Genomic DNA, 19,378 nt, shown 5'->3' on the forward strand with positions numbered 1-19,378 from the left:
GGGACAGTGGGTAAGACATAAGACAGCACAACTAGGAGCAGGGAGACCAAAAGAAGAGAAAGAGCACCTCTCATCTTGGCTGTAGCTTGAGACCTGATATCTGAAGTGCTAAAATGCTCTGCAAATCTTAAATTTGTGAATGATTGGAGTTCTTCAGAAGCAATGCTTTGAATCTCATTTAGGGCTGGGTTTTGTCCCTCATTTTTCTCAGTGAAGGTGCAGTGTCTCCATTTTTGCAAGCCTGGCATTACAAAATGCTGCATCTTTAAAGGAACCATGCTATTTGTGATGATTTATGAGGGATTTCCCAAGTTTTATAACCATGATTAATTTATTTAACTTTCTTCTTCATCTTCCTATATATATATATGTATGTACATACATCAAACATGCATATTAGTTTTTATGTGATTGCTTCTCTTAGGTCTTTTAATATTGACATTTTCTTTGAATAATGGAGTATTTTTGATTGGAAAAGACCTCTAAGATCATTGAGTCCAACCATCAATCTGAGACCCCCTATGGCATTTAAATCATCTCCCAGATTGCCACGTCCACACATGAGGTTCAACAAGACAAAGTGCAGGGTCCTGCATCTGGGTGGAGGCAATCCCAAGCACCAATGTAGGCTGGGCAGGGACTGGCTAGAAAGCAGCCCTGAGGAGAGGGACCTGGGGGTGCTGGTGGATGAGAAGCTCAAAAGGAGCCAGCAGTGAGCACTTGCAGCCCAGAAAGCCAAGCAGAGCCTGGGCTGCAGCAAGAGAAGTGTGGCCAGCAGGTCAAGGGAGGTGATTCTCCCTCTCTGCTCAGCTCTGGTGAGACCCCACCTGGAGTACTGCATCCAGTTCTGGAGCCCCTGTTACAAGAGGGATCTGGACATGCTGGAAGGTGTCCAGAGCAGGGCCACCAGGATGAGCAGAGGGCTGGAGCTGCTCTGCTGTGAGGAGAGACAGAAAGAGTTGGGGCTCTTCAGTCTGGAGAAGAGAAGGCTCCCAGGAGACCTTCTTGTGGCTTTCCAGTATCTGAAGGGGGCTACAAGAAAGCTGGGGAGGGACTTTTTAGGCTCTCAGGTAGTGACAGGACTGGGAGGAATGGAATAAAGCTGGAAGTGGGGAGATTCAGATTGGATGTGAGGAAGAAGTTCTTCCCCATGAGAGTGGTGAGAGCCTGGAATGGGTTGTGCAGGGAGGTGGTTGAGGCTCCATCCCTGGAGGTGTTTGCAGCCAGGCTGGATGAGGCTCTGGCCAGCCTGATGTAGTGTGAGGTGTCCCTGCCCATGGCAGGGGGGTTGGAACTGGCTGATCCTTGTGGTCCCTTCCAACCCTGACTGATTCTGTGATTCTGTGATTCCTTGAACACCTCCAGGGACAGTGGCTCCACCACCTCCCTGGGCAGCCTGTTCCAATGCCTGAGCGCTCTTGCAGGTAAGAGATAACAGAGATTGTGACAACTATTAAATATGAAACGTAGAAATCATATCCAACCTACACTATAATTATATAATATTCAATTACTAACCTTAGTGGTTTATTATTAATTATATATGAACAGATAATAGAGATTGTAACAGCTAGTTAATATATAATATATAAATAATATCTAATCTATACGGCAGTTATATATTAAATTATTAATCTTGGTGGATTGTTATTAATTATATAGGAACAGATAGCAGAGATTATAACAATTATTGAATATATAAAATATAAATAATATCTAATCTATATTACAATTACATATTATTAATTTTGATGGCTTGTTATTAATTATATATTAAGAGATGATATATAATATAACAACTATTAAATATATAATATATAAACAATATCTAATCTATACTGCAATGATATATTGAATTATTAATCTTGATGGCTTTTTATTAATTATATATTAACTGATTATATATATTATAACAGCTTTTTAATATATAATATATAAATAATATCTAATCTATACTATAATTTTATAATACTTATTAACCTTGATGGCTTTTTATTAATTATATATCAATAAATAATATATAATTGCTATTCAGTAGATAAGATATAAATAATATCTAATCTATAATATAACCACATAACATTAAATCATTAAACCTGATGGTTGATTATTCATTATATACAGATAGATAATATATTTTATAGCCACTAATAAACATATAATATATAAACAATATCTAATTTATAGTATAATTATATTACAATCAGTAATATATAAACAATGTCTAATCTATATGATAATTATATAATATTCAATTATTAACCTTCATGGCTGATTAGTAATTATATATTAAGAGATAACAGAGATTGTAACAACTATTAAATATGTAACATATAAATAATATCTAATCTACACTGTAATCATATAATATTAAATTACTAACCTTTGTGGTTTATTATTAATTATATGTTAACAGATAATAGAGGTTATAACAATGATTTAATATATAATATATAAATAATATCTAATCTATATTACAATTATGTATTAAATTATTAATCTTGATGGCTTATTAATTGTACACTGACAGGTGATATCTACTATAATAACTATTAAATATATAATTTATAAATAATATCTAGTATATACTATAATTACACAATACTTATTAACTTTGGTGGCTTATTATTATTATTATACTCTTATTTTCTACTTTCCTCTCTATGTTATGGAAAGCTCTGACCAGCCTGATGTGGTGTGAGGTGTCCCTGCCCATGGCAGGGGGGGTGGAACTGGATGATCCTTGTGGTCCCTTCCAACCCTGACTGATTCTATGATTCTATGAAAGGCTGTGTTTATTTTTTTTCCCTCTGAAAATAATAAAGAGGAGAAATGTTAAAAGCAACAAAAATATTTCATTTTAAAAAGGGGAGTCTGACAGAGAAGTTCTGAAATTCTTGAGTTCTGGTGGCAAAGGCAAGCAGAAATTTAAGTCACATTCTAGCTGCTGGATTTCTGACACCCTGTGTTTAGCCTGGCTCAAAGGAACTCTACTGCTGCATTTTAACTGCAGGCTATAAAATATGAACCTGCAGATAAAATATTTATTTGAAATATATCTTTCTCTTAAAGCTAACTCAATAATTCATCTCAGGGAGAGTATATGTTTGAGAATTATCATTCAGGAAATTTTTGCAAAGCTAGCAAAGTGGCTTTCATAAGCTTGGGGTAAAGTCAAGACAGGCATTCATAGCTTTTGGGGTTTTATATAGATCTAAGCATCTGAAGGCAGAGAAAAGATGCAGAGGAGAAAATATAATTATTTCCTGCTGAAATATGGCAGATGAGAGCTGCCTCTCCTTAGTCATTTACACACATCTGTAGATTAATGCTTACTGTAAGCCAATTCAAAAATAGAAAACATGATTACACCACTTGGGTCAGATTTTGTTTGTTTGTTTGTTGGTTCTTCTTGATTTTTACTATTTTTTTAACCATAAGACCTACTTCTTCTTGCAAGAATTTCCTATGCAAAATAACAAACCGTTCTTCAGGAACATGTGCCTATAATTATGTGATGCTGAAAATGTGATGCAATTACAACTAGATGCCAGAGCTCAGTCTAACTCCAATCCAGCAGCAGTTGTGATGGTTATAGAATGCCAAGAGATAGTCTAGAAATAGTGACCAATAATGGAACTTCTGACACAATCATTGCACAATTCATGTTGAAAACTCCTTCACTGGAGATACTCAAAACCTGCCTGGATGTGCTCCTGTCTGATCTGCTCTAGGTGATCCTGCTTTAGCAGGGGTTTGTGCTGCATTGAGCTTTTGAGGTCCCTTCCAACTCCTAAACATTCTGTGATTCTGTGATTTATACTACTGAACTCACAGACAACAGCATGGTAATAAAAATAGTAATATTCATTCGTATTACCCTTGTGTTTGACTGCACTTTCATCTCTCTCTTCACCCTCTTTCTCTTCTATGTGCAGGCAATCCTACAGGAAGGCTGCAGAGGGATTTTTCATAAGGGTGTCTAGTGGTAGGAGAAAAGGCAATGGTTTTAAGCTGAGGGAAAGTAAGGCTACACTGGATCTAAGGAACTTCTTCAGCATGAGAGTGCTGAAACTCTGGAATGAGCTGCCCAGGGATGTTGTGGGTGCTTCCTCCCTGGGGTTGTTCAAGGCCAGGCTGGATGAGGCCTTGAGCAGCTGAGTCTAGTTGAGAGGTGTCCCTGCTCATGGCAGGGAGGTTGGAGCAGATGATCTCTAAGGTCCTTTCTAACCTAACCTATTCTGTGAGTTAGGTTACCTGTTACATACAAGGCATTGTTGGGGGGCAGGTTGCAATCTTTTATGCCTGTGTTGAAAATGGCCACACCTGTATTTCATATATAATGCCATTCTATCAAACTTCACCCTTCAGCTGAAGAAAAAGCCATTTATTTTGACTTTTTTTTTGCAATAAAAGGTGATGTAATAGAAACAAAAAATAACCATTCAAAATATGGTCCTTTGTACTTCTGCATTAAGCAGAGCTTATTATATAGAAGCTCTGAACCAGGAGATGCCTTTGATTAGATCCATAAAATCTGGAAAGTAGGAGTTGAGCATGAAGAAATGAGTGCAAAGTTGAATTAGGTATTATAGCTTCTCTTAACAAGATCAATTCAAAGATTAAAATTATGCTGTGAAATTCTCATCAGCTACATGCTACACTTGTTTAAAGTGAAAAAAGTAAAGAAATAAAGAAGTGAAGTCTTACTCATTAAAGTCAGCAAGGCAAGTACAGGAGGATGTAATAATATTGACCCAGATGTCAAAAGGGATTGAACTCCACAGAACATACAATCCTAGAATTGTCAGTGTTGGAAGGGACCCCAGGGATCATCTAGTTCCAACCCCCCTGCCATGGGCAGGGGCACCTCACACTGGATCAGGTTGTCCAGATCCACATCTCATTGCTAACTTCCCTGACATCCATCTCATTGCTAACCCTATAAAAGAAAATTCCTTAATAACTTTATTTCTATCCTGAGAAAAGCAGCATTCACAAGGAGGTGCAGGGTTAGTTTGGATTTATTTGGATTCTTATTCTCTGTTACTTGAAAAAAAAAAAAGTGCAAAACTACTTTTATCCATTCAAATTCAAAAGCCAAAAATCTCCCTTCCAGTGTATATTGTATATCCCCAAATGCAAATATCAACTAAAGAAAGCAAAGAGTAACTCACATTTTGTTTTTTAACTTTTTTTTTTTTGCTTTCACATTGGAAGCTAAGGGACTTTTCTGACTGTTTAAATCCTTTTCTTCTTCTCAGCAGAACTCATCTTTACCTGGCTCCTTTATGGACACTTCCTCACCTCAAAGTACATAACGGTACTTAAGACTATCATCATCTTCATCAATTATAGACAATTCATAGACTAAACACTCCTCAGGCACTGCCAAAGCACTGGACCTTATTCTGTTCTCTTTTATTCATGCTTCTCTCTCGACTCCAATGAAATTGGAAAATGTGATAAGGTTAAACATGGGCATCATGCTTTTTATCCTATCTGTTCTTTCAGAGTTCCTTCCTTATAAACAGATTTCAAATTGAATATGGCAAGTGCACTGTGATGGTTTTACTTCTAAGGTTATCGGCAAAGTAAACTCCACATGGAAAGGATTTCTCTATTTTCCATGTGCCTTTAAAGGAACCATTCTTGGATTCCCTGCATTATGCATAGCAGTGTAGGTATTCCCTTCTCATGATTACATAAGAGAGTTCTAAACTAGAGTCCATTATAATTCTGCCACTGCATTCAGAGATAATGATTAGCCTCTGGATAATATTTTGAAAAGATACATATTATTCACAAATGTTGATTGGTGCCTTATTGTCTCTCTCAGCAATGCCATCATCCAGGGCTGATTTTGCAAGCCATTAGAGTAATTTGTGATGAGTAAATAACTCTTGAGGATCTCTCTGTCAGTTGTTTGCCATGCCCTATGTGTTTTATGCTTCCTCATCAGAGAGAATCTCTCTGCTTTAAAGGAGTGGAGCACTTAGGTAATCATGACAAGGTCAGATGAAAGTGTGCTGTGAATATTATCTACTGCTTCATATTATTTGAACAAATCACAGAGAATTATTTCCTTTTAATGCTATATTTTCTTCTACCCATCTTCTACTGTCACTCCACGTTTTTACTTCAAAGTGCAGCATTTCTAAATAAAAAGAGATGTTTCTCGAGGAAAGGAGTACATCAAAGACAAAACAGAAGATCATATTAAAAACCAAAACTAAAACCAAACTCACCATAGAGTGAAGAAATAATATAAAAGGATAATAAGAGAGAAGGAAAGAAAGAGAGAAAGAGAGAAAGAGAGAGAGAGAGAAAGAAAGAAAGAAAGAAAGAAAGAAAGAAAGAAAGAAAGAAAGAAAGAAAGAAAGAAAGAAAGAAAGAAAGAAAGAAAGAAAGAAAGAAAGAAAGAAAGAAAGAAAGAAAGAAAGAAAGAAAGAAAGAAAGAAAGAAAGAAAGAAAGAAAGAAAGAAAGAAAGAAAGAAAAGAAAGAAAGAAAGAAAGAAAGAAAGAAAGAAAGAAAGAAAGAAAGAAAGAAAGAAAGAAAGAAAGAAAGAAAGAAAGAAAGAAAGAAAGAAAGAAAGAAAGAAAGAAAAGAAGGAAAGAAAAAAGAAGAGAGGAAGAACGAAAAAAGGGGAAAAAAGACAAATAATGAAATAAAAGAAGACAAAGAAAAAGAAAGAGAAAGAAATAAAGAAGAAAAAGGAAGACAAAGAAAAAGAGAAAGAAAGAAGAAAGAAAGAGCGAAAGAAGGAGAGGAAGGAATGAAATAGAAATACTATAATAATTTCAAATCAACTGCTCTAGAGAATCCCAACAGGGGAACACATTGCATCACCTTGATAGATAATTGATTTCCATACTTACCTGCTTGAACTTGTTTGTGGCTAAAGGCACTGAAAGTTTTGGTGAATTAGACTTTACAAAGGCAAAGAGGATACCTTTGATCCAGGTGGTACTGTCAACTACAGCAAAACTGTGTAGTAAGTGATAAGATGACCAGATGTGCTACATTGCTTAATGGCTTTGGTGGGCTTAAAAGAGTAAGAAGAGTAAAGAGGAGCTTACATTATAAAAAAGGGATTATAAATTGAAACCAGAGCAGAAACGAATAATTTGTGATACATTACTGGTAAAAAAACAAAACAAAACAAAACAAAACAAAAAACTCCAAAAAACCCGAAACCCCAACTTTTCTATGAATATTGGCAGAAGCTAGTACTCAGTATCTCAAATAATAAATTACTGTCTCAGTTTAAGGAGCAAGACAGGCTCTCTAACTCTTCTCCAAGTAGTTAAACTCCATAAAGGTTTGGATAGAAATGCAGAATATTCTTGGAAGTTCAAATGGAAGTGCCAGTCATAAACTACATGCTACAGTGAAAAGAATATAAAATACACAAAATCCACAGTCTGGGCTTAACACAGAAGTCCATTAAGCAAAGCTTTCCCCAAACTCCACCAAACCAGGCCAAAAATCCAGGCCTCACATTCTGCCCCTCTCTGTGCCTCTCTACTTCTTCCCATCACCAAACCCATGTGATGCAGATAACCTTCATCTCACCAGCTCCAGGCCCCAGCCAAGCCGCTCCAGACCCAGCTCCCATGCGTTAGCAAAGAGAAGGGACCCAGGCAGGAGGGGAGAGAGAGAAGAGGAAGGGGTAGGAACAGCTTGTGCTGTCTGGTTTTATAGAGATGCAGGGCTTAGGGGAATGAAATAAACATAGCATCATAGAATCAGTCAGGGTTGGAAGGGACTACAAGGATCATCCAGTTCCAACCCCCCTGCCATGGGCAGGGACACCTCATACTACAGCAGGCTGGCCAGAGCCTCATCCAGCATCCACCCTCAAACACCTCCAGGGATGTGGCCTCAACCACCTCCCTGGACAACCCATTCCAGGCTCTCACTACTCTCATGGGGGAAGAACTTCCTCATGTCCAGCCTGAATCTCCCCACTTCCAGTTTTATTCCATTCCCCCCAGTCCTGTCACTACCTGAGATCTTAAGAAGTCCCTCCCCAGCTTTCTTTTAGCCCCCTTCAGATCCTGGAAGGCTACAAGAAGGTCACATCAGAGCCTTCTCTTCTCTAGACTGAACAGCCCCAACTCTTTCAGTCTCTCCTCATAGGAGAGGAGCTCCAGCCCTCTGCTCATCCTGGTGGCCCTTCTCTGGACACCTTCCAGCATGTCCATATCCCTCTTGTAACAGAGGCTCCAGAACTGGACACAGTACTCCAGGTGTGGTCTCAGCAGAGCTGAGCAGAGGGGGAGAATCACCTCCCTGGCCCTGCTGGCCACACTTCTCTTGCTGCAGCCCAGGCTCTGGTTGGCTTTCTGGGCTGCAAGTGCACATAACAAAAGATGACAATTTTGTGTCCACCCCTGGATGCTCTTGAACCTCCTGGAGGTTCTTAAAGTCAAGACACCCCTGTCAAATCACGACAGTCACTTGTAATTCCCAACCCAACTGCAAGCTGTTTGCATTTTACAGAAGGATACTTTTCTACCTACCGACTCCAGACATCTCCGGAACGCTGGCGGTGTACAGGTCCTTGGTGAACTTGGGCTCATTGTCATTGATATCGTGGATTTTAATGATAAACTCTGACTCTGGCTCCACTTGTCTTCCAGTTTTCCTGTCTATAGCCTTGGCACGCAGCACGTAGAGAGACTTTTCTTCTCTGTCCAATTTCTTGGCGGCGTGAATGTCTCCTGTGTTTTCATCTATAACGAACAGACTGCCAGCACCATCTCCTGTTAATATGTATTTTAAATTTCCATCTCCTTTATCTTGGTCAGTGTGTAGCTTCAGGGAGGCAGAAAAGAAAAATTCTATGAATACAGGTATTGTTATTGCAGCCCATATCATTCAGCATATATAATAAGTCTGTACAAGTTTGACTGTAATTGGGGTCAGGAATGGTTATCTTCGGGTTCACTGTTGGAAAAAAATAGAGGTTTGGGAAGACTCAGTCATACACAAAATACAACTCTAAACACACTCATAAGTACAGGTTAGAGGCTGCCCTGCTGGAAAGAAGCTCCACAGAGAAAGACCTTGGAGTGCTGGTGGACAGCAAGTTCTGCATGGAACAACAATGTGCTCTTGTGGCCAAGAGAGCCAATGGGATCCTGGGATGGATCAGGAAAGGTGTCCAGCAGGGCTAGGGAAGTTCTTCTACCTCTCTACTCTGCACTGCTGAGACCACACCTGGAGTACTCTGTCCCCTTTGGGCTCCCCAGTTCAAGAGAGACAGAGACCTGCTGGAGAGAATCCAAGGGACAGCCACAAGGATGATTTGGGGACTTGAGCATCTCCCCTGTGAAGAGAGACTGAGAGCCCTGGGGCTGTTTAGTCTGGAGAAGAGAAGGCTGAGAGGGGATCTGATCAATGTCTATCAATATGTGAGGGGTGGGTGTCAAGGGGAGGGGGCCAGGCTCTTTTGGGTGGTTCACACTGATAAGACAAGGAACAATGGGTTCAAACTGGAACACAGAAGATCTCACCTCACCAGGAGGAGAAACTTCTTTAGAGTGAGGGTGACAGAGCCCTGGAACAGGCTTCCCGGGGGGTTGTGGAGTCTCCTTCTCTGGAGCCTTTCCAACCCCACCTGGATGCATTCCTGTGCAGACTACTCTAAGTGATGCTGCTCTGGCAGGGGAGTTGGACCTGATGATCTCTTGAGGTCCCTTCCAGCTTCTGGTATACTGTGAGGCTGTGACACAGGGGGGTGCAGAAGATATCGGAGCAGTATTTAAAATGACCAACTTAAACAAAAAACAAATAAAACAAAACAAACAAAACAAAAAAAAAAGAGATTTTACTTTGACTAGTCTGTCCAGAAACTAACAGAAATCTCCTTTTTGAAGATGACAGGGATTGTTGAGTCTGTATATGCAAAACAACACTTATTGTTTGAAAATAACATTTTTTAATTGCTGATAAGGCAAGCAGTTACTTTGTAATAACATAGAAGAAAAAAAGGTATGAGGATATTAGGAGGATATTTGGACATTAGGAGGAAGTTCTTTACCATGAGGGTGGTGAAATACTGGATTATGTTGCCCAGAGAGTTGGTGGAAGCTCCATCACTGGAGACATTTAAGGTCAAACTTGAAGAGACCCTGAGCAACCTGATCTAGTTGCAGATGTCCCTGATCACTGTAGGTGGTTGGCCAAAATGAGCTTTGAGTGTGCCCTCCAAAGCTATTCCTTCCATGGTTCTATGATTATAGCTTTTGGACTTCCCAAAATCACCTATACAAATGTTCTGATTTAGGAAACTTGAGTTTCTAGTTGTATTATTTGTTGTTGGGATGGGGGGTTTGTCTGTTTTTTTGTTTTATTTTTGTTTTGTTTCATTTTTGTTTTGTTTCCTTTTGGTTTGTTTCCTTTCATTTTGTTTTGTTTCCTTTCATTTCGTTTCATTTCATTTCGTTTCATTTCATTTCGTTTCGTTTTGTTTTACTTTAGGAACATTTTACCTCAAATACTTCCTTCTAGTCCTCTCCAAGCAGGAGAAAACTTTGAAGAACACTAGGAGCTGAATTTTCAGAGCATTGAGTGGGGTTTACCATTCCCTTTTCTACTACACCTTTTCATAACAGTCCAAAATTGTATCCCTGTGAACTTACACATAACACCATCGTGATAAAGGGAGTAAAACCAAAGCAAAATAAGCCCAAGCATTAGAAATGCTCACATAACACTCTTTTCTTGAGAAGTTTATTCCTCTAATTTAAGGGACAGAGTCCCTCAGTTCCTTTTTGTGGGTGTCTCCAGTATATTTTCCTCAGATGTCTGCTTACAGTCACATCTGGCCACAGATTGGACACTTGAGTGCTTGATTTTTGTTTTATTTTCTAATGTGGACAGAAAGATTCTTTGATATTATTATTATTATTATTATTATTATTATTATTATTATTATTATTATTATTATTATTATTATTATTATTATTATTATTAATTATCACCCTCATCATCATTATCATAATTATTATTATAAATTATTATTATTATTTCTTTTTTCTGAGTAGAATAATATGGAGCATCATCCACCTGAGAAAATATTGTTTGGTATCAGCAATGTTATTAGGTATTACTCGTGACTAGAGCCAGAGAGAGTTGTTTTATTCCACTTCCTTCCTTGTTTCCTTGTTGCAGTATCCCTGCCAGTGTTTGTTTCCATGCTTTGCAGTTGAGCTTTTGAATCATTTTATTGCCTCCTTTGCATAAAGGGTGATTGATTATAGTACTTCGTTTGTATAAAGGGTTAGATTTCTTCACTTGGATTTTTCCTTTTCCTCCAGCTAAACACTGTAACTGGAGCATTGCTTTATGAGGAAAGGCTGAGAGCCCTGGGGCTGTTTAGTCTGGAGAGGAGAAGACTGAGAGGGGATCTAATCAATGTCTATAAATATCTGAGGGCTGGGTGTCAAGAAGGAAGGGACAGGCTCAGCTCACTGGTGCCCAGTGATAGGACAAGGGGTAAGAGGCACAAATTTGAATATGAGAACTTCCATCTAAACATGAGAAGGAACTTCTTTAATTTAAGGGTGATAGACCACTGGATCAGGCTGCCCAGAGAGGTGGTAGAGTCTTCACCTTTGGAGACACTCAAATCCCTTCTGGACATGTTCCTGTGTGACCTTCTAAAGGTGAACCTGCCTTGGCAGGGGGTTGAACCTGATGGTATCCAGAGGTCCCTTCCAATTCCTACCATACTCTGATTCTGTGATTCTCATGAAGACAGGCCAACTTCTTTCTGAGTCTTAAAACATCCAAAATGCCTATCACAATACCCTGTGTTTTTATGTGTCTGCTTAACATCATCCACCAGCCAGGCAGGTTGTAGAACCTGGATTACCAGAGTAGGCTCATACAAACAATCAAAATGAGGTTAGCAAGCTGGCATGATTAACATTCACAGTCTGGATTTCTGCTACTTCTCTGCACCTGATTTTTTTTTAGGGTATAGGATTTCTTTTCAGGAAAGGACCAAACTCTCCAAGTCTAAAAAAACAGTTTGTAGGAATCATAGAATTGTTAGGGTTGGAAGGGACCTCAAGAATCATCTAGTCCCAACCCCCTGTCATGGGCAGGGACACCTCACACCACAGCAGGTTGCTCAGAGCCACATGAAGCCTGGCTGCAAAACCCTCCAGGGATGAGGCTTCCACCACCTCCCTGGGCAACCTCTGCCAGTGTCTCACTACCCTCATGATGAAAAACTTCTTTCTAACATCCAATCTGAATCTACCCATTTCTATTTTTTTTCCATTCCCCCTGGTCTTATCACTACCTGACACCCTGGTAGGCCCCCTTCAGATACTGGAATGAAAAAAGCAAACAAATAGCAAAATCTGCAATCTTAGTAGGTAAAGTATCATTCCCATTGAAATAGTGTGTTGATTTTTTATTCTTTTTTTTTTCACTTTAAATGGTCCTTTCTCTTCTCCTTTGGGAAGGGGCAAAGCAAAATACTCTGTATAGGCAGAGAATTAAATTGTCAAATATGTCCTTTCACATATTGACCAATCTGTAATTTCTGTGAAGAGCTGGCAGGTCAGAGAGCTGTGAAAGTCTTTAATGAAGGAGGGCAGGCAAGCAAACAAACAAACAAAGTAACCCAAACTAGATTATATATTAGAAGACTAAATTGTGTATTAGGTGATTCAACGTGAGGCTTGATGGAGCCCTGGGCATCCTGGTTGAGGATGTTCTCTGATTCAGTACATACCAGATATACAGAATCATAGAATGGGCTGAGTTGAAAAGGACCTCCAAAATTCATCTAGTCCAACCCCCAATCATAGAATAATAGAGTCATAGAATCATAGATTTGTAGAATCATAGAATAATTGAGTCATGGAATCATAGATTTGTAGAATCATAGAATAATAGAGTCATAGAATAATAGATTTGTAGAATCATAGAATCAGAGAGTTATAATAATTGGGTCATAGAATCATAGATTTGTAGACTCATGGAATAATAGAGTCATGGAATCATAGATTTGTAGAATCATAGAATGATGGAGTCATAGAATCATAGATTTGTAGAATCATAGATTCAGAGAGTCATAGAATCATAGATTTGTAGAATCATAGAATCAGAGAGTCATAATAATTTGGTCATAGAATCATAGATTTGTAGAATCATAGAATCAGAGAGTCATAGAATAATTGGGTCATAGAATCATAGATTTGTAGACTCATGGAATGATAGAGTCATGGAATCATAGATTTGTAGAATCATAGAATGACAGAGTCATAGAATCATAGATTTGCAGAATCATAGAATGATAGAGTCACAGAATCATAGATTTGTAGAATCATAGAATGATAGAGTCATAGAATCATAGATTTGCAGAATCATAGAATGATAGAGTCATAGAATCATAGATTTGCAGAATCATAGAATGATAGAGTCACGGAATCATAGATTTGTAGAATCATAGACTAATAGAGTCACAGAATCATAGATTTGTAGAATCATAGAATAATAGAGTCATAGAATCATAGATTTGTAGAATCATAGAATAATAGAGTCACAAAATCATAGATTTGTAGAATTATAGAATAATAGAGTCATAGAATCATAGATTTGTAGAATCATAGAATAATAGAGTCACAAAATCATAGATTTGTAGAATTATAGAATAATAGAGTCATAGATTCATAGCTTCGTAGAATCATAGAGTGATAGAATGATAGAATCATAGAAGGGTTTGGGTTGGAAGGAACCTCCAAAGGTCATCCAGTCCAACCCCCTCTGCAGTCAGCAGGGACATCCTCAACTAGATCAGGTTGCCCAGAGACCTGTTGAGCCTCACCTTGAATATCTCCAGGGATGGGGCCCCAACCACTTCTCTTGGGCAACCTGTTCCAGTGTTCCACTACCCTCATGGTGCAGAACTTGTTCCTCACATTCAATCTAAATCTGCTCTGTTCTAGTTTGAAGCCATTGCCCAAGTGTATAACAAATGCCATCCCCATTCCATTCAATATCCAACATCAGCTCATCTGAAACTTGTTGGAGTGAAGACGTATCTTAGAAGATGCACTGCTGAGTCTTTTGGTTTCTTTGTCTTTTTCACACTGCAGAGTTCACCTCTATGCAGCACTTCCTGAAGATCATCAGGGACAAAGACATTGGTTCTGGCAGTGAGAATGAGCTGTTTCTGAAGCAATGTCTGTCTTACAAACATGGGCATATTTCTAAATGTTCTCTCGATCTTTTTTCTTCCCTTACATAGGAAAAGTGTGCATCTGAAATTAGCCTCCCTACCCAGCTCTGTGAAACTGAATTTTTATGTGATGTTCTAATTGAGATCTTGATGTTCTCAAAAGAAGCCTTGGCATGAATTTGCATGGGTTCCTCTTACTCTAATTTCCAATAAGCAAATGAATAGGCAAACACCACATTATCTCAGAGCTCTGCAGCATCATTCTATTCCCTCTAAATTAAGTACTTTGCTCCTTTAGTTACACTTCACCCTCATGTAGCACTAAATATTTATCAGCATATGGTGGTTAGAACACAGAACTGCCTGGTTTTAGGAAGTGTTTGATTTGATGAGCATTCTTAGTATGTCCAAGGCTAATTCATAATTTCTCTCAAAAATTGCTGTTACCATACACAGTAGGGAAGATACCAGCAAAGGGAGGGAGGTGATTCTCCCCTTCTACTCCACTCTGCTGAGACCCCACCTGGAGTACTGTGTCCAGTTCTGGAGCCCCTATCACAAGAAGGATCTGGGTGTGCTGAAGTATGTCCAGAGAAGGGCCTTGAGGATGAGCAGAGGGCTGGAGCTGCTCTTCTATGAGGACAGACTGAGAGAGTTGGGGTTGTGCAGTGTGGAGAGGAGAAGGCTCCCAGGAGACCTTCTTGTGGCCTTCCAGTATCTGAAGGGGGCTATAAGAAAGCTGGGGAGGGACTTTTTAGGGTGTCATGTAGGGATAGGACTAGGGGGCATGAAGCAAAACTAGAAGTGGGTAGATTCAGATTGTGTATCAGGAAGAAATTCTCCCCATGAGGGTGGTGAGACACTGGCATAGGTTGCCCAGGGAGATGGCAGAAACCTCATTCCTGGAATTTTTTAAGGTCAGGTAGGGTGTGGCTGTGAGCAACCTGCTGTAGTGTGAGGTGTCCCTGCCCATGGCAGGGGGGTTGGAACTGGATGATCTTGAGGTCCGTTCCAACCCTGACAATTCTGTGAATCTGTAAAGGGAAAGGATATCTCATAAATTGCCACTTTCAGGAATTGGTATGGAATGGCAAAACATAGTGGGAAAAGAAAAAAATTACTGACTTGAAAAAGAGTTCCTTAAAGGCTGATATTTAAAAGTATCTGACTGCTTCTTAGCAATTCAATTTTATTTTACTAAACATCCTGTAAACCACACAGCTGATCTTGTCCTCAGCTCTTTGTTGCACAGACTCACTCTTTTTGACTTAGGCAGGCACATAATCAATGGAAGAGGGAAGAATCAATGGAAGAAGGAAGAATCAATGGACACAGTTAGCAAATTATATAGTGATACAAATTCATTTTCCACATTTAGAAGCAAGAAATTGCCAGGCTTCCTTTAGACTTCACTTTATTAGCCATTTACTTCTGTACAACTATTGTGGCAGAAGAAAAGTGGGGGGAGGGAAAGAGCAAGATGACCTACTTATTTCACTCTATTTATCATTACCATTGTTAGATTGTTATGAATAAACATAGTGAAAACATATATTTTGTTGCCTATGTTCAGAAAAGACCTATGATCAGTCTTGTGGTGAGGGATGAGGGGGAAGGAAGAGAGGGTCCATCTGTGATTGCATTGTGGTAGGCACCGTTCTAATGCTTGCAGCTTGGATCATAGAATTGACAGGGTTGGAAGGGACCACAAGGATCATCTAGTTCCAACCTCCCTGTCATGGGCAGGGACACCTAAGGCTAGATCAGGTTGCTCCAGGAATGAGGCTTCCAACACCTCCCTGGGCAACTTGTTCCAGCGTCTCACCACTCTCATGCTGATGAACTTCTCCCTAACTTCCAATTTGAATCTACCCACTTCTAATTTTACTTCACTCCCCCTGGTCCTTCCACTACCTGACATCCTAAAAAATCCCTCCCCAGCTTTCTTGTAGCCCCCTTCAGATACTGGAAGGCCACTTGTTGTGTTTGCAGCCAGGCTGGATGAGGCTCTGGCCAGCCTGCTGTAGTGTGAGGTGTCCCTGCCCATGGCAGGGGGGTTGGAACTGGATGATCCTTGTGGTCCCTTCCAACCCTGACTGATTCCATGATTCTATGATTCACAAGAAGGTCCCTTTGGAGCCTTCTCTTCTCCAGACTGAACAACCCCAACTCTTTCAGTTTGTCCTCACAGGAGAGGAGCTCCAGCCCTCTGATCATCCCTGTGGCCCTTCTCTGGACACATTCCAGTACGTCCAGATCCTTCTTGTAAGAGAGGCTCCAGAACTGGATGCAGTACTCCAGGTGTGGTCTCATCAGAGTGGAGTAGAGGGGGAGAATCCCCTCCCTTGCTCTGCTGGCCACACTTCTCTTGATGCAGCCCAGGCTCTGCTTGGCTCTCTGGGCTGCAAATGCACATTGACAGCTCCTGGTGAGCTTCTCATCCACCAACACCCCCAAGGCTTTTACTTTGGATGGTTTACAGTGCACCTCTGTATCATGGCATAGAAAAAAGGGCTATTACTTCATATGTCTTACCTCCACTCTCTCTACTGAAACAATTGCATCCATCAGGCAAACCCTGCTATTCCATGACCTGCTGTCTCAGAACCTATTGGCCTGTAACTGACTTCTAGAAAGTGTGAACTTTTAAACTGAAGTTATGTTGGGGCCTTATTGTGGCCAAATAATCTCACTACATTGATGCACTTGCATATTTCAGTGGGAGGTGAAGACCATGCTGCCTTCCACATTGTGAAGATACTACCAGAACACAAGGGAATCTCTTCAAGCCTTTGTTGAGAATCCAGAATTGCACGGAGCTGCAATCACAGCTAGAATGCAGATGTGCATGAAAGTGACAAAGAGGGTAAATACAGAGCTTGAGGAAGGTCATAAATCATAGAATCAGAGAATTGTTAGGGTTGGAAGGGACCTCAAGGATCATCCATTTCTAACCCTCCTGCTGTGGGCAGGGACACCTCACACTAGAGCAGGTTGCTCAGAGTTCCATTATTTTTTTACCCAGATGTCTCATAAACTTATCAGATAGGTAGACAGATGATTAATATCTGACCTGGGGACCAGGGGAATTCATTGGCATGCCCAGTCCCAGGCCTAGACACCTGGAACTCCAAGTTCTCTAACATCCTGATCACACATTACAGAGGGCAGTGGCTGCTGTCTCAGCTATTTTTATTTACTACCCTCAAACCAGGACAGGGAAGGAGAAGCAAAACTGAATCTTTTTTATCATGAGGAAGGATTTCTTTGTCCCTCAGGAAAGATATAGCTATGGGATATTACCTTTCTCCCTGTGTTCACTGTCAACACTGGAGTGTTCATCCTCACTTGCTGTTTACTGCTCTGTGTGTTAAGTAAGAAATTCTCTAAGCAAAACTCATACAAATTCCATCAGAAAATGTTCATGTCCTTGAAGTAATTTTTAACTTCAGCCTGTAGAAATGTGAAGGCATTTTCATAATTTCTGTAAATTGACTGTGGTAATTTAAAGGGCTTCATTCTTTTTAGAGCTGTGGGAAGAGTTTCTAAGGAGTCTACTCTACAGAGGCCTCCTCTTGTCATTTCTTTCTGCCTTCACCAGTAAGGTTAGATTTCAGATCATTGTGGGATTTAAAGTAGCTGACACCACCACCAACTCCATCATAGAATCACAGAATTGTTAGGGTTGGAAGGGACCTCAAGGATCATCTAGTTCCACATTTTTGGTCAGTGCTTTAATTTCAGACCATTGTGGGAATTAAACTGACTGACACCTCCACCAGCCCCATCATAGACTCATAAAATTGTTAGGGTTGGAAGGGACCTCAAGGATCATCTAGTTCCACATTTTGGCCAGTGCTTGGATTTCAGACCATTGTGGGAATTAAAGTAGCTGACACCACCACCAGCTCCATCATAGAATCACAGAATTGTTAGGGTTGGAAGGGACCTCAAGGATCATCTAGTTCCACATTTTTGGTCAGTGCTTGGATTTCAGACCATTGTGGGTATTAAAGTGGCTGACACCACCACCAGCTCCATCATAGAATCACAGAATCATATTATTGCTAGGGTTGGAAGACCTCAAAGATCATCCATCTCCAACCCTCCTGCCATGGGCAGGGGCACCTCACACTAGAGCAGGTTGCTCAGAGCCACATCCAGCCTGGCCTTATGAACCTCATATCCTCCTTCATTAGCATTTTAACTAATTACAGACACTGAAGATTTCTTAACAGCTGCAGTAGTTCTTCAGTGTGGATTGCAGCAGGAAAGTACCTGCAGTACTTTAATTTTCTACTTGTGTGTGCTTAATCAAAAGTTTTATGTACGTGCCAACTGGCAGCCTGTTTACCTGACTTGAATTTGTGACATCAGCACAAACTTCTTAATTAAACACCCCAGCTCTGTGTGTGATGGTAACCTAAGTGACTGCCTATTAAACAAGGCAAATGACATTTACTTTTCTTATCTTCCATTTGCCAGCATCTGGTTCTTGTGTTCAGCTGTCTATTGTTACAAATTCTCTAGAGAATGATGCTCTGAAAAGCACTGCTGACATCAGCTGCAGGTGTTGGTTTTGACTTGGTAGGTAAGGGTAAATCTGGTATTGCCATGCAGGAAAGGTTCAGCAGAATTTTTAGTAGCTGTTGGGTTCTGCTGATATAAACTCAGCACAGGGAAATTCATTCCCTCCATGTACATCTCCCTATAGCTAGGGAGGGGTCCTGAAAACTAGAGCTGTTTCCTCAAAGGCTTTCATCCCCTGCATGTAGATCCACAGAATCATAGAATCACAGGATCATAGAATCATAGAATGATCTGGGTTGGAAGGGACCTCCAAAGGTCATCCAGTCCAACCCCCTCTGCGGTGAGGAGGAACATCCTCCACTAGACTAAGCTGCTCAAAGCCTTGGCAAGCCTGACTTTGGGTGTCTCCAGGGATTGGTTGGTCATTCCCATCCTTTGTGTACCAAGACAAACAGCACTTGAGTAAGACTTGGAGTTTGTCTGCAGTGAACCACAATTTCTTCAGAACTACCCCTCCAGTTTATGATTTGGGTTCTACTCTGTATAGATGTGGACCGAACCTACTTACAGTTTGCTATCACTCAGATTTAGTGAGTTGCCTCTGCCCTCATTATCCAAAGCATCAAGCAGAAACAGGACAT

General features: G+C 40.1%; 1 protein-coding gene across 1 annotated transcript in view; it reads right to left on the bottom strand.

Moving 5' to 3' along the window:
- LOC128967741 (cadherin-9-like) overlaps nt 1-19,378 on the bottom strand; it is a 91,745-nt gene that overhangs the window by 54,627 nt on the left and 17,740 nt on the right. Inside the window, exon 2 of the mRNA XM_054381947.1 lies at nt 8,527-8,821. Within this exon, the coding sequence (XP_054237922.1) occupies nt 8,527-8,821 (295 nt within the window). The remainder of the gene's footprint in view (nt 1-8,526; nt 8,822-19,378) is intronic.

The sequence above is a fragment of the Indicator indicator genome, chromosome 6 (genome assembly GCF_027791375.1).
Source record: "Indicator indicator isolate 239-I01 chromosome 6, UM_Iind_1.1, whole genome shotgun sequence".
Classification (NCBI taxonomy): domain Eukaryota; kingdom Metazoa; phylum Chordata; class Aves; order Piciformes; family Indicatoridae; genus Indicator; species Indicator indicator.